The following is a 13,018-nucleotide window of genomic DNA, read 5'->3' as shown; positions in this document are numbered from 1 at the left end:
TCGAAGAGATCCGATCCAATCGATTGGGAAATATTCGCCAAGTTTTTAAACGATATAAATACACCGCTAACATACATTGGTAATCTGAAAAGAATCAAATATATATCTGACCTTAATAGTAAAGATAAAACATTGATTCAAGAATCACCAACTGAGGTTTCTTCAACTCCAACACAATCTAAACACATCAATAAATTTAGAAACAAAAGTGATTGGGAGAAATGGACCCCGTATTAGAGTTACATCGCATCTATTATGATATATCACATCCAGCCGGTTACAGCAGTGTCAATAAGTTAACAAAGGCAATGAATGGAAAAATCTCAAAAAGTGATGTTTCGAAATGGTTGCAGTCTCAAGAAACATATACATTACATAAACCGGTTATAAAAAAATTCCCGCGTAATAAATATATTTTATCAAATATTAATGAATTGTGGCAAGCTGATTTAAGTGATTTAAGAACTTACATACAATATAATGATGGATATAAATATATTTTGTGTGTTATTGACGCCTTTAGTAAGTATGCTTATGTTAGAGCCATGAAAAAGAAGGATTCATGCACAATAAAAACGTGTTTTACTAGCATCTTTGATGATGCTAAAACTGTTCCTAGACATATTCAATCAGATAAGGGTATGGAGAACATTGAAAATGAAAATATGGCGTTATTTTACACATAAGAATACTTATCGCTATACAGATATTTTACAAGATTTGGTTAGTTCTTATAATCACAGTGTGCACTCTAGTGTCAAAATGAGACCATGTGATGTTAAAATGGAAAACATTATGGAAGTTTGGCGGAATTTATATTATCATGAAAAGACTTATATTTCAAGTTTAAACAAAGTACCTAAGTTTAACGATGGTGACTATGTAAGAATTACAAAATACAAACATGTTTTTCAAAAAGGTTATGAAAGTAATTGGAGTAATGAAATTTTTATCATTACTTCGATTATAAATCGTTCCCCGTGGGTTGTATACACTTTAAACGATTTAGAAAATGAATCAATAACAGGAACTTTTTATGAGAAAGAACTACAAAAAATAACTTTTTCCCCCACTTCCGAATATAAAATTGATAAAATCATTAGATCACGTAAAAGCGGTATTAGAAAGGAAGTATTAGTTAAACGGAAAGGATATCCTTACAAATTTAATTCTTGGGTCTTACTGTCGAATATTAAAAATCTACAATGAAGGAAAGTTTCTATTTAACTTTACTCAGCAATAGTTCCACACAATATTTCCCGGGAAATATGACTTCAAATTTTTCTACAAAACTACCTAAAGCCATTACATTAGAAGGAGAATGGATGGTAGGTATAGTTGAGTTTCAATATCCCTCTACTATGTTCTCCGTGCAAGATCATGAAAATATCATATACATAAGTAAAAAAAACTACCATCAATAACGAAGAGACCACACTAATGTATAAGAACCATATACCAGCCACCAACTATGATAATATACAAAATATTCTTATTGCTTTAAATTCGAAAGAGAAAGTTAGTTTTCGCCAGGACACCGTGTCAAAGTTTGTCTCTGTTGCAGTAAAGGATCCATCAATAATTTCACTATCTCTATCACCTAATTTGAGCTTTCAACTTGGATTTGATACCAATTTAGTAAATCATAATATCGGTAAACGCCCTGCTAATCTACATTTGAGGTTACCATCACAATCATTTGTGTATTGCGATATTATAGAACTACAAATTGTTGGTGATGTCATGCAAGAATTGAGAATTATACCCTTAGATCTTGCTAAATACATATATGGTTCAAATAAAATGCATATATTTTCACCACCACATTATTTACCGGTAATGAGAAGAGAATTTGATGTTATTGAGATAGATATAAGAACAACCACGGGAAATGCGGTACCATTTCAATACGGTACATCGTGTGTGAAACTTCATTTAAAAGAAATATAATCTACATTTCCTTTTTAAAATGTATACACCTCAAGAAACTTTTATATGTCCTTATGAACATTATTATTCGCAACAAGCTGGGTCTGGTATAAATGTAATCTACAAAGGAGCCTTACATCAACGTGGTCATGGTATCGGAAGTTTTCTTGGGGTGTTATTTCGAAGTGTGCTACCTTTACTCACTAGTGGTGCTAAGATGATTGGAAAAGAAGCACTTAACAGCGGTATTGGGCTTTTGTCAGATGTTGTAGCTAGTCGTCCTATTAAAGAATCCATTAAAAATCGATTGAAAGAGGCTAGTTCTAACCTTAAACGCAAAGTTGATACCAAAATTGATAAACTTATGACTGGATCGGGTGTTAATAAGAGACGAAAATATTGTAATGAGCTCATTCGAGTTTCACCCCTCAAAGTGAAAGGCGCTTCAAAGAAAACAAGGAACAAAAATATTCAAACTAATCATAATGTCATTTATTCATAATCATTCATGTGAGTGCGTTAAATCTGAATTGGATCTGTTTGCTCTTCCTTCCACACAAACAAGTATCGAATATGGACACTGGATACATTACAAACCAATTTCTTCATTAAGTGATGATGGACCCATCGAATTCCAAGTACCTGGTACAGGAGATGATTACATAGACCTTTCGCATACACTACTCCATCTCAAGGCTCAAATTAAAAATCAAGACGGTTCTGCAGTTAATGCAGCTAATGTAGTGGCACCAGTCAATAATTGGTTACATTCTTTATTTAACCAATTGGATGTTTACCTAAACCAAAAACTTGTGTCACCCCCAAATAATACTTATGCATATCGTGCTTTCATAGAAACTCTATTAAATTATTCATCATCCGCCAAACAATCACATTTGACATGTGGTTTGTGGTACGAGGATACAGCTGGTAAAATGAATGAAACTAATGAGGCAAACAAGGGCTTTTACAAAAGACAACAACTTTCAAAGGATGGTAAGGATGTTGAAATGATTGGGCATTTACATGGGGATATATTCAATCAAGATAAATTCCTCATTAACGGAGTCGAATTATCTATAAAATTTGTTAGATCGAGAGAAACATTTAACCTCATGTCACAGAATGCAGATAATAAGTACAAAGTCTGTATAACAGATGCAACTTTAATAATACGCATAGCAAAAATTAATCCATCAATACTAATAGCTCATCAAAAAGTTCTTGCCACTACTACGGCTAAATATCCTATAACAAGAGGTGAAGTAAAAGTCCTGACCATACCATCTGGTGTGCAGGGTAAAACACTGAACAATATATTTTTAGGACAGGTTCCTAAGAGATGTATTATAGGTTTTGTGAATAATACAGCATTCAACGGTAGTTATGGTAAAAATCCTTTCAACTTTGAAAATTTTGGTATTTGCTCATTTAGCCTATATATAGATGGTCAACAGATACCTTCAAAAGCGTTACTCAGGCACTGGTATACATTTTCTTAACGAAGGTAATGGAATATCGAGGGAGCAATATTCAAATGGGTACTGTTTACTAGCTTTTGATTTAACACCTGACTTGTCGGCTAACTCTAATGTGCATTGGAATCTTGTACGCCATGGTAGTGTAAGAATGGAAGTAAGATTCGAGAGCGCATTGACTGAAACAATTAACTGTGTAGTTTACGCAGAGTTTTCAAATATTATAGAAATAGATAAGAACAGAAATGTATGTGTGGATTATAGTAGTTAAGCAATCACTTATGTAATTATTATGATATTAAGAATAATAAAATATAATGTAATCGAATATGACATGGTTTTTATTTACCTTCATTACTTTTTTACAAAGAGACTCATTACTTATGTTGAGATCATATTATGTGTGTTTAAATACATTGGTACAAATATGAATTGATAGTAATAAATGTAGTCAGTAAAAGAGTGAAAGAGTAGGGGAGTAAACGCGTATTAAAGTATAAACACGCTAGAAGTGCAAATGAGTCTTCGTAGAATACATCCCAGCATCCAGAGCAACGTATATCCTTCAAATCGATTGCCGCTGTATGCTCAGGTGCCAGCACTTATCATATGCAATCTTGACCCTGATTCACAGCCGGGGTCTCATTGGGTGGCTATTCATATAAACGTTGAAAGAGTTGGGGAATACTTTGATTCGTTTGGACGTAAACCTATTGAAGCAATAGAAGGATTTTTAAGGAGGAATTGTTGCATGTGGAGATACAATAGCCTTACGGTTCAGGATTACCTATCGGCGGTGTGCGGAGAGAACTGTTTGGTATACATATATTACAAGTTCAGGGGGATGAGATTAGAAGACTTTCTTAGAAATTTTACGTGTGACTAATATAATAAGAATAATACCTGGAATAAAAATGTTTTATTTAAATATGTAACCCTTACATCTAATTTTATTATAGATAATGGTGTTAATGTAGGTTAGGTATATTTATTGTTGTTTGCTTAGACCCGTAGGTTAGGTTAGGTTAGACATAGTTTATTCTATTTTTCTTTTAGAGCCATAGATCGGGTTAGTGAATGTAGGAAAGTAGATAACGATGCATTCGTAGCTGATAAGGTGGTGGATTAGTAAGTAATTAGCAAGGGTTTTGGGAAAGCTATCTCTGGAACGGTTAGAGCTATCACTTCAGGAGTGAGTGAGTCGCCGGGAATCCCAACTACTATTATACCATTTATAACAAAAGCTTTATTTATCTCTTATTCATACCGATCAACAACGCTTTTCTGGATGCACCTGCCTTTCAATATATCCACGAAGAGATACACTTCAGACCTACTCGCATGATAACAAAACGTCGACGTCAAAAAGCTGGACGGTGTTCACTTTAGCTTATCACAAATAATTATCGACTGCAGAGGGAACAAACCCTATAGAAACAAATGTTGTTTAAAACTATGCTCAAGCTGTTTTTAATGACTATTTATCTCTTCGTAATAGCAATCATAACAATTACGTGAGGCGCATTCAGGCTCGGTGTTTTATGACGTCAGATTACAGTGAAGTATTCGGAATGATCTTAAATTGTGCCTCAGCTATTTTCTAGGATGATGAAGCTCGTTACACTTAAAGTAAGCCTTTCATAAATTTGAAATCTTAATTGAAAAGAAAAGGTTTGCTGCCGACTTCATTTTACTGAAAATTTATTTATTATCATATTAAATCTATATTTTGGAATTTCCAATCAAATGCACCCAAGTATCTAACTACCGACGTTGGTTTCTTTACAAATATATATAATTCATCAATCAGACGTAATGGAATTTACCACTTATTTAAAATTGAAAATATACTTTGTGGAACTTTTCGCACTAAGACATCCTATCCTTTGGCAGCAGAGGATATATAACGGTACATCGGAGCGTATGCTCAGCCTTAATAATGGGTTTAATTAATACAAAAACACACACGCCATTATCGAAGTCACGTTAAACGTTTACGCGAAACCTTAGCGATTTATATAACCGTATTAGCCAATTAAATTAGAACAGAGCAGAATGCGTATATATACACGTAATACGTATACCATTATATTTATAAGTTGCTTCCTTGTAACGTAAAAAACATGGTGTTGTAAACTTTAAAACTTTTTTTAGAAGAACTAAAACGAACTTAAATTTCTTAATATTACTTCCTGTTGTTTCTTTACCTAAAAAAATATTTAAAAGATCCACTTTTCTGCTGTGAAAGGTGTGACTTAATAAGATTTGTTCAAACAAAAGTATGCCATATGTGCTAATAGAGGTGATAAAAATAAAAATTTCGATAATATTGATAATAATATATAATATTAGATTAGGAAAGAAGCCCTCAATGACCTTTGTTATGCATACTAATACAAAGTCGTGATTAGCAATTTTCCGAATCGCCTGGGCAACTTCGGCTCTGCCATGTCAGCGAGGAATATTGATAGGCTAAATTAAGTCCATTTTAGATTAAAGAGGATTATAACTATATTCGAAAACGGCTGATTAACAAGCATTTCGATTGTAAAAGGGCCATTACGATTCATATTAAGAACTTATTAGTGATCGTTTCTTATAAAGTACATTCACTATTCTTTAACATTTTCACACCGTCAGATGTGTTCACAGCTTATATGAATCTCGGTAGTCGAGGTCCGGTGTAGAAGAAGGTTTTTTATCAAGGCATCCTTCAGCGATCCAGCCTCCCCGCAGTCCTACCTAATTACCAACACGTAGCTAATTACCACGCAACTTGCCGGTTACATCGCGATCTCTGGATTTTACCTTATAATTATTCGCTTTGTCTTCACCGGCAATCACAAAGTACGTACACATCAGTTAGACTACAAACATTCTGTCAATGTCTGTAAGCTTCGAAAGGTATACCAATTATTTCAATTTGGCGTGTCATTTATATTAAAAACATGACAACGTTGAAAATATATACTTGTATAGGGAAAATATATACGTACAAATGTTCCCGAGTTCTCCCGCGTAAGGACCGATGCCTCCAAAGTCAACATTACGGAATATTTTTCTACTACTACTACTAATATGGGGAACAATTGTCCCAATACATAATATCATACAACGATTTATTCGATTGCTGAGTTTAGAAACAAGGAAAATATTGAGAAATTGTATAAGTGTCATTAGAGTGGGTGCAATGTAGACAAAAATGTGTGGACCACAGGCGACGGCGAACGAACAGGTAACGGTAGTTTATGACATTAATTAACTGTATCAAATACCGCGAGTGTCACCACATCGCACTTCTCGCGTCCGCCAACCACGAACTAACTGCGCTCATTAAACTTGATATTTTACCATTCCTTCATATGATGAATAAGCGAAAGAAGCGACATCGAGAGGAGCTGACTTACTCGGTAACATGAGCTATTCGTTTCCAAATATCCTAATTAATACTGAATTAGCCTGTTTCTATTTATATTTATTAATTGTAATAAGAAGTTGTGAGCTGAATTATGAATAGACACCCAATGGCAAATAAATGATTTAGACGTTCTCTCATCTGATTGTGATTGCTTCTACGGATCATTAAGCGCCATCTGTTGACCATTATAAGCTGCACATAAGCTTAGCCGAAAAGCCACTGCAGTGCTTTTACGAAGGTTAGAGTTTCAACCTTTAAATAATAACCTACGACATGTAGATACGGATTATTAACCAGAATCCGAAGCACCTTTAAGATCTTTAATGAAGAAACAATATTTTATAGTACGTTAATCGTGACTGAAAAGGTTAGGTCTTTATAGTTATTCACCACATTGTATATCTATTGCCTCTAGCTATTACGACGTTAGAGACTTAGGCCACTATATTTGAGGGGCCTCATACGAGTCAATTCCACTACAATTGATACATTAAGTAGGTCTACCGAGAAATTATTAATGTATTGTGTAAAGACGAAGTCGTTTCTAAAACTCATATATATGTCTTTATCTACTAAACAGCGTCCGTTTTAAGTGGTCTTAGATAAGGAAATAGACAAAGAAACACAAGTAAAATTTCATAATAATTTATTTACAAATGTTGATGTATCTACTAAACGTATAAAAGATGTTTTATCACAAGTAGTTGCGTCACCAATAAATTAAATATTAGTCAACATCCGAGGATACCAGTCACCGATCACAGACGAATACTACTCATTTTCAATCACTTTTAATGACTATCAAACAAGAGGTCAAGTGTTTCTACAACGATTAAGCTTTCTTTGAAAATTGCAACGCCATGGAGATAATAATCCCTCGTGATTGGTGGCCGGTAGCCTCCTATTCTAGTTTGCAGGTTTACTGCTGACCGACGTGGTTGACCTGGGTCTGCAAGTTGTTTATCACTTCTGACGGCAGCTGATCTCCAAGGATTTCAAACAAATTAATCTTTTGGTTTCCGGGGATAGACTCGTATGCGGCTAATTCGATACCTTCTTCGACCTGAAAAGCAAAAAAGGGACGTGATATCATGTCACGGACAGGAGGCGTAGTATCAGAGGCCGTAGTAGCATATGTAAATGTTTTTTACGAAGAGACGTTACCTTTTGTATTACCGCATCCTTGGGAATGAGGTATGTGTTCTGTGCCTGCTTGATAGCCTCTTTGGTGTAGGCGGCGCCCTCTCGCTGCGGAACGGGTATTGCGGCCACTGCCACTGCCATCACGACACACAGAACTAACGACTTCATGGCTTTTGTAGCGATCGCACAAACCTGTAAATGTTAACTGCCTTGTTAAACCTTTATTAAAAATACCACACGTATGGTCATTACAAAGTTTAGAAAAGTATGAAGAGAGCAAAGATATCGGACATAAACTAAAAATTTTCTTTACCTACTAACAATTATATATTCTGAAGTGAAAGTTTGGAGTAAATGAAATAAATTAAGACCAAAAAACGATCTTGTTTGCTTTAAATAGTCGCGACGACTTACACCGCCTTTCATATAACATGTCGAAATGATAAAGCCTCCGCTAAGGCTCTTCTTGTTGCGCAAGAGTTGGCGTCGCAATCGGGCAGACCGTATTACTGTTGATATTCAAAGGAGAAAGTAGTCGAGTCACGATCAATAGCAAGAATATAAAGCGATTTGTCAAGTTTCCTTTGTGTCCTGCTTGTCCAGTATGCGCAATGCAGCCTCACGTTACTTATACAAACGATGCACGATAAGAAAGTTCTACGACAATCCGTTATACTTATCACTGGTTTTATACATCTAACTAAATCAAATAATACATACAATTGAAAAAAGCTATAACCTGATGCCTAGAAGACTATTTGTATAATGCAAAATAAAAAGATATGATATAATACGCCTACTTTCCGCCAGCCGATAAGTGATACTCATCACGTTGCCTTATATAAGACTTGAAGGGAACATCGCGGCCAACATTTATATCTTATTACACAACATTTTAAATATCTGCGACGCTTTTACTCGTACGGCAGTGGAACCCAAAATTCCTCTATAACTGGTTACAGTTTATTTTGCCTCCATTTTAATTTAAATCAAGTTACTATGTATATTTTAATGACTTTTTTTGTGAAATTTTAAATTATTTTATTATTAATAATAATGTTTAGGTACCAAAAACGTTGTACTTGGCAAATTAATGTTTTATATATATTAACGTGTGGCCAACGTTCCAAATGCAAACGGTACGCATAATATTTGTCATAAGTTTGTCATTATTTGAATGTTTATTTGGAGAGAGACAATATAACATATACAATATTAAATAATATGTAACATAGTAATTGTGTAAACTTTTCTAGTATTGAAAACAAGACACATCACAGGGAGAATTAAACTGTTTTTCTTCACTGATTGGCTACTCAGCCTATTTTAGGGTCATGTTGAATGAATCGTCTATACTTGAGATAGCGTTTGCCAGTTTTTTAGGTTTTATAGAATAGTACACAAACGAGACTGACAAAAATATTTACAACGGATTTATAAGCGAATAAAAACTAATAACAAAGTTTTCCATCCTTAAACGTAAAAGGTAATCAAAGTAAATAAATGTTAAAGAAAATAAACAGTGCGACTTACCAGCAAAGCAGCGGAGTGAGGCGCGCGCGACGCATAGAGGCTGATATACGGCCGCCCTCCTCCGCCGTCGGACCTCTGCGATATACTTTCACCACTCTGCCGTCCTGCGCTCCTGGTAACGTCAGACCATCAATTCTGCTCCCTAATGTTGTTTATATGTGGTGTATGTATATATGTTGTATATCTCTTGTACTCATTTTCCTAGACCAAAGTTATGAAACTTTTGAAATTATGCTTCCTTATAAATGTCTAATGATTGTAATTGATAAACTCAAAACTATCTAATTTTGAAAGTGTATTTTGTATGTAAAAGCGTACACCTTCAGCAATGTTGCTGTATTTTATTTTGAATAAGAGAAAGCAACGAATATATTTTGCTGAGACGACTATTGATGACACATATCTAAGGTCATAAGCCAACAAGAATAGTTGTCAAAATTGGTTTTACTTACACTTCCACCAAAGATGAAAGTTATCACGAAACTTTTTGTAGTGGTAGTCATCTGTTACTAAGTGATTTTAATGGGAGCCGAAAAAATGTTTTATGAAACATTGATATTAGCTCCTTACCTATGAAATTGGCGTTTTGTCGTACTGGCACTTTGACCTCAAATACCTCCTCTTTGGTTAGGAATTTCAAATTCAAATTTGTACAGCTATTTACTCATGTATTTGTGCTTCGATGACCGTCATTCATTTGTTTTTTTCTTCTGTTTGCGTCACTCATTTTACAAAATGGAAAACTTGAAAGTATCGCATTATTTACGAGTACGAGTTCCGCCGTGGCACTAGTGCTGCGGAAACGACTCGAAGGGTGAATGATGTGTATGGCGGTCATATTGCAAAAGAAAACACAGTTCATTTTTGGTTCCAACGTTTTCGTTCTGGAAATTTCGACCTGCAGAACAAGCCCCGTGGACGGCCTGAGACCCAAGTTGATAATGAAGTATTGAAGCCTATTGTGGAAGCGGATCCATCGCAAAGCACGTCCGAGTTAGCTGCAGGGTGCGGTGTTAGTGATAAAACTGTTTTAATTCACTTGAAGCAAATTGGGAAGATTAAAAAGCTTGAAAGGTGGGTACCTCATGAATTGACTGAAGCAAACCGGCAAACGCGCTTCGACTGCTGCGTTACATTGCTGAACCGGCACAATAATGAAGGTATTTTAAACCGAATCATTACCTGTGATGAAAAATTAATTGTTTACGATAATCGGAAGCGCTCAGCGCAATGGTTGGATCCTGGCCAGCCAGCCAAATCGTGCCCCAAGCGAAAATTAACCCCAAAAAAGTTACTTGTAAGCGTTTGGTAGACTAGTGCCGGTATTGTTCATTGCAGTTTTCTCAAATCTGGCCAGACTATTACGGCTGATGTCTATTGTCAGCAATTGCAAACCATGATGGAAAAGCTAGCGGCTAAACAAACTAGGCTAGTCAATCGCTCCACGCCACTGCTACTTCACAACAACGCTAGACCACACACTGCACAACAGACGGCTACCAAATTAGAAGACCTTCAATTGGAATGTCTAAGACATCCTCCGTACTCCCCGGACCTTGCTCCAACAGATTACCATTTTTTTCGAAATTTGGACAACTTCTTGCAAGGGAAAAAATTTAACTCTGATGGGGCAGTCAATTGCCTTCACAGATTTTATTGATTCCCATCCGACTAGTTTTTTTAGTAAAGGGATCAATGAACTACCTATGAGATGGCAAAAGCGCATAGAAAACAATGGTTCATACTTTGATTAATTAAATATATTATATTTAAAAATATTCTTATAATATAACTTTTTGTTCCTCCCATACAAAACGCCAATTTCATATGTAAGGACCTAATATTTAATGTATTCCGAAGGCAACTTAACCCAAGAAACAAAATCATAATCATTGATGACTTCATTGAGTAATCAGTGTCTTAACAACGAAAAAGCCTTCGAAAAATAACTACCGTATTCGCAATAGTCAGCTACAAGAGGCGAGAGGGTAATTATGCCTTTCTATTGAGCACTTCTGACCGCGGCGCGACCACATCTTCTGCCACTAATCTAGCTTTACATTACACGTATAGTCATACACCACCGATACCAAGAAATTTGCGTGGTAATTACCACTTATAGATTCTGCTGACTGCAAATGCAGCACTTGCAAAAAGTCGTTGGCACATAAACGCGGTGTCTAAGGATCGATTTCGGAAAAATCTAGCTAACACATAAAGTTTTTTAATACTTTGTTGCCCCATCCGACTTATAGGTGTATTGCTGCATTTAGTTCTAGCATGTACTGAGCAAACAATTGGTCACTAGAACTAATTGCAACACTTGCGCTTAGTACTGCATTATGATCTAGCATATTACATTAGTAGTACCGCATATTCAGTTATTAATCATAAAGTCATTAATGTAATGGAAGAATTGTATTGGGATATAACGAAATTAAGAAAACAAATTATTATTGTAAACAATCAGGTTTGTTTAATTTCATCACCGAATATCGTGGCAGGAAATTATTATTACAATTTGTATTATCACATCAAATAATGACATGTTTTGTAACTAGCTATATATAATTGTAATTATTTGATAACATAAAGAACTGTATTACGCCTTTGACTAAATCAAGCTTTGCTACTCTCAAGCGCTTTGCAAGCGCAATTTTTTTTGAATGGGCCAACAGGGAGATTGGCCTTAGGGGGCTTTTACAGCTCAGCTCGGGCTATTTTGTCGGAAAGGGGTAATAATTGATGCTTTTATGCACCAACGGGTTGGGATGATGTTTAGCCTTGTCAAAGTGGCGTGTGGACGACAATTTCATCCATTGGGCTACGGTAGGGAGCTCCAGTTCGTGGTGGACATCGACCTACCTTACGCAGCGTTCGCGATTATCATAAATCGCAACAGAAGCGCCTGTAGCCGGTGGATAAGGATAGAGGCGAGAGAGGACAACAGAGGCCACTTTCGAACGGCGGCTATGTGCTTACGGAAGTACATGCCGCTTTGGAGCGTGACTCCTAGATATATAACTAACTTTTGCAACTGTATGGCTTGCCCGTATAGGGCTACCTCTTTTTTGATGCGGAATTTATCCCGAGCACTGAAGTTCCAGGTGCCCCTGGCCAAGAGAACTGCGCCGCTCTTCTCGGGATTTATCTGGAAACCCCATTTCTGAAACCATTCGCCTAGCAACGTCGTTGTGGTCTGGAGTCTTTCCGCGATGACACCTCTATCTTTGTGGGTGTTGTAGAGAGCAATGTCATCAGTATTAGAGGGCCCATCCAGATTGGGATGCCGTCAGTGAAGAGGGTGAACAGGAGAGGTGCGAGGACCGAGTCTGGAGGGACTCTGGCCCTGACGCAAGCACCGCAGGGTACAATACAGCGTTTTTATTTACAAACGGTTATATTTTGAAATGAAAAATGTAGGCTGCTTAATAAGAATGCAGTGATAGTTGCAAGTGCTGCATTTCTTTCTAGTACACATTAGCAAGTGTCGCGTTTCTTACTAGAATGTGGTCAA

The 13,018-nt window shown here is 36.1% G+C and overlaps 1 protein-coding gene across 1 annotated transcript; it reads right to left on the bottom strand.

The window, feature by feature from the left end:
- Positions 1 to 7,521: 7,521 nt before the first annotated feature.
- LOC123708623 lies at positions 7,522 to 8,155 on the bottom strand. The gene is made up of 2 exons (XM_045659419.1): positions 7,990 to 8,155; positions 7,522 to 7,888 (listed from the first exon to the last, which is right to left on the bottom strand). The coding sequence occupies exons 1-2, from the start codon at positions 8,134 to 8,136 to the stop codon at positions 7,745 to 7,747; spliced, it is 291 nt and encodes a 96-aa protein (XP_045515375.1). The 5' UTR covers positions 8,137 to 8,155; the 3' UTR covers positions 7,522 to 7,744.
- Positions 8,156 to 13,018: the final 4,863 nt, after the last annotated feature.

The sequence above is a fragment of the Pieris brassicae genome, chromosome 4 (genome assembly GCF_905147105.1).
Source record: "Pieris brassicae chromosome 4, ilPieBrab1.1, whole genome shotgun sequence".
Taxonomy (NCBI): domain Eukaryota; kingdom Metazoa; phylum Arthropoda; class Insecta; order Lepidoptera; family Pieridae; genus Pieris; species Pieris brassicae.
The sequence above is the reverse complement of the archived record's forward strand: the minus strand, read 5'-3'. Positions and strand labels throughout refer to the sequence as shown.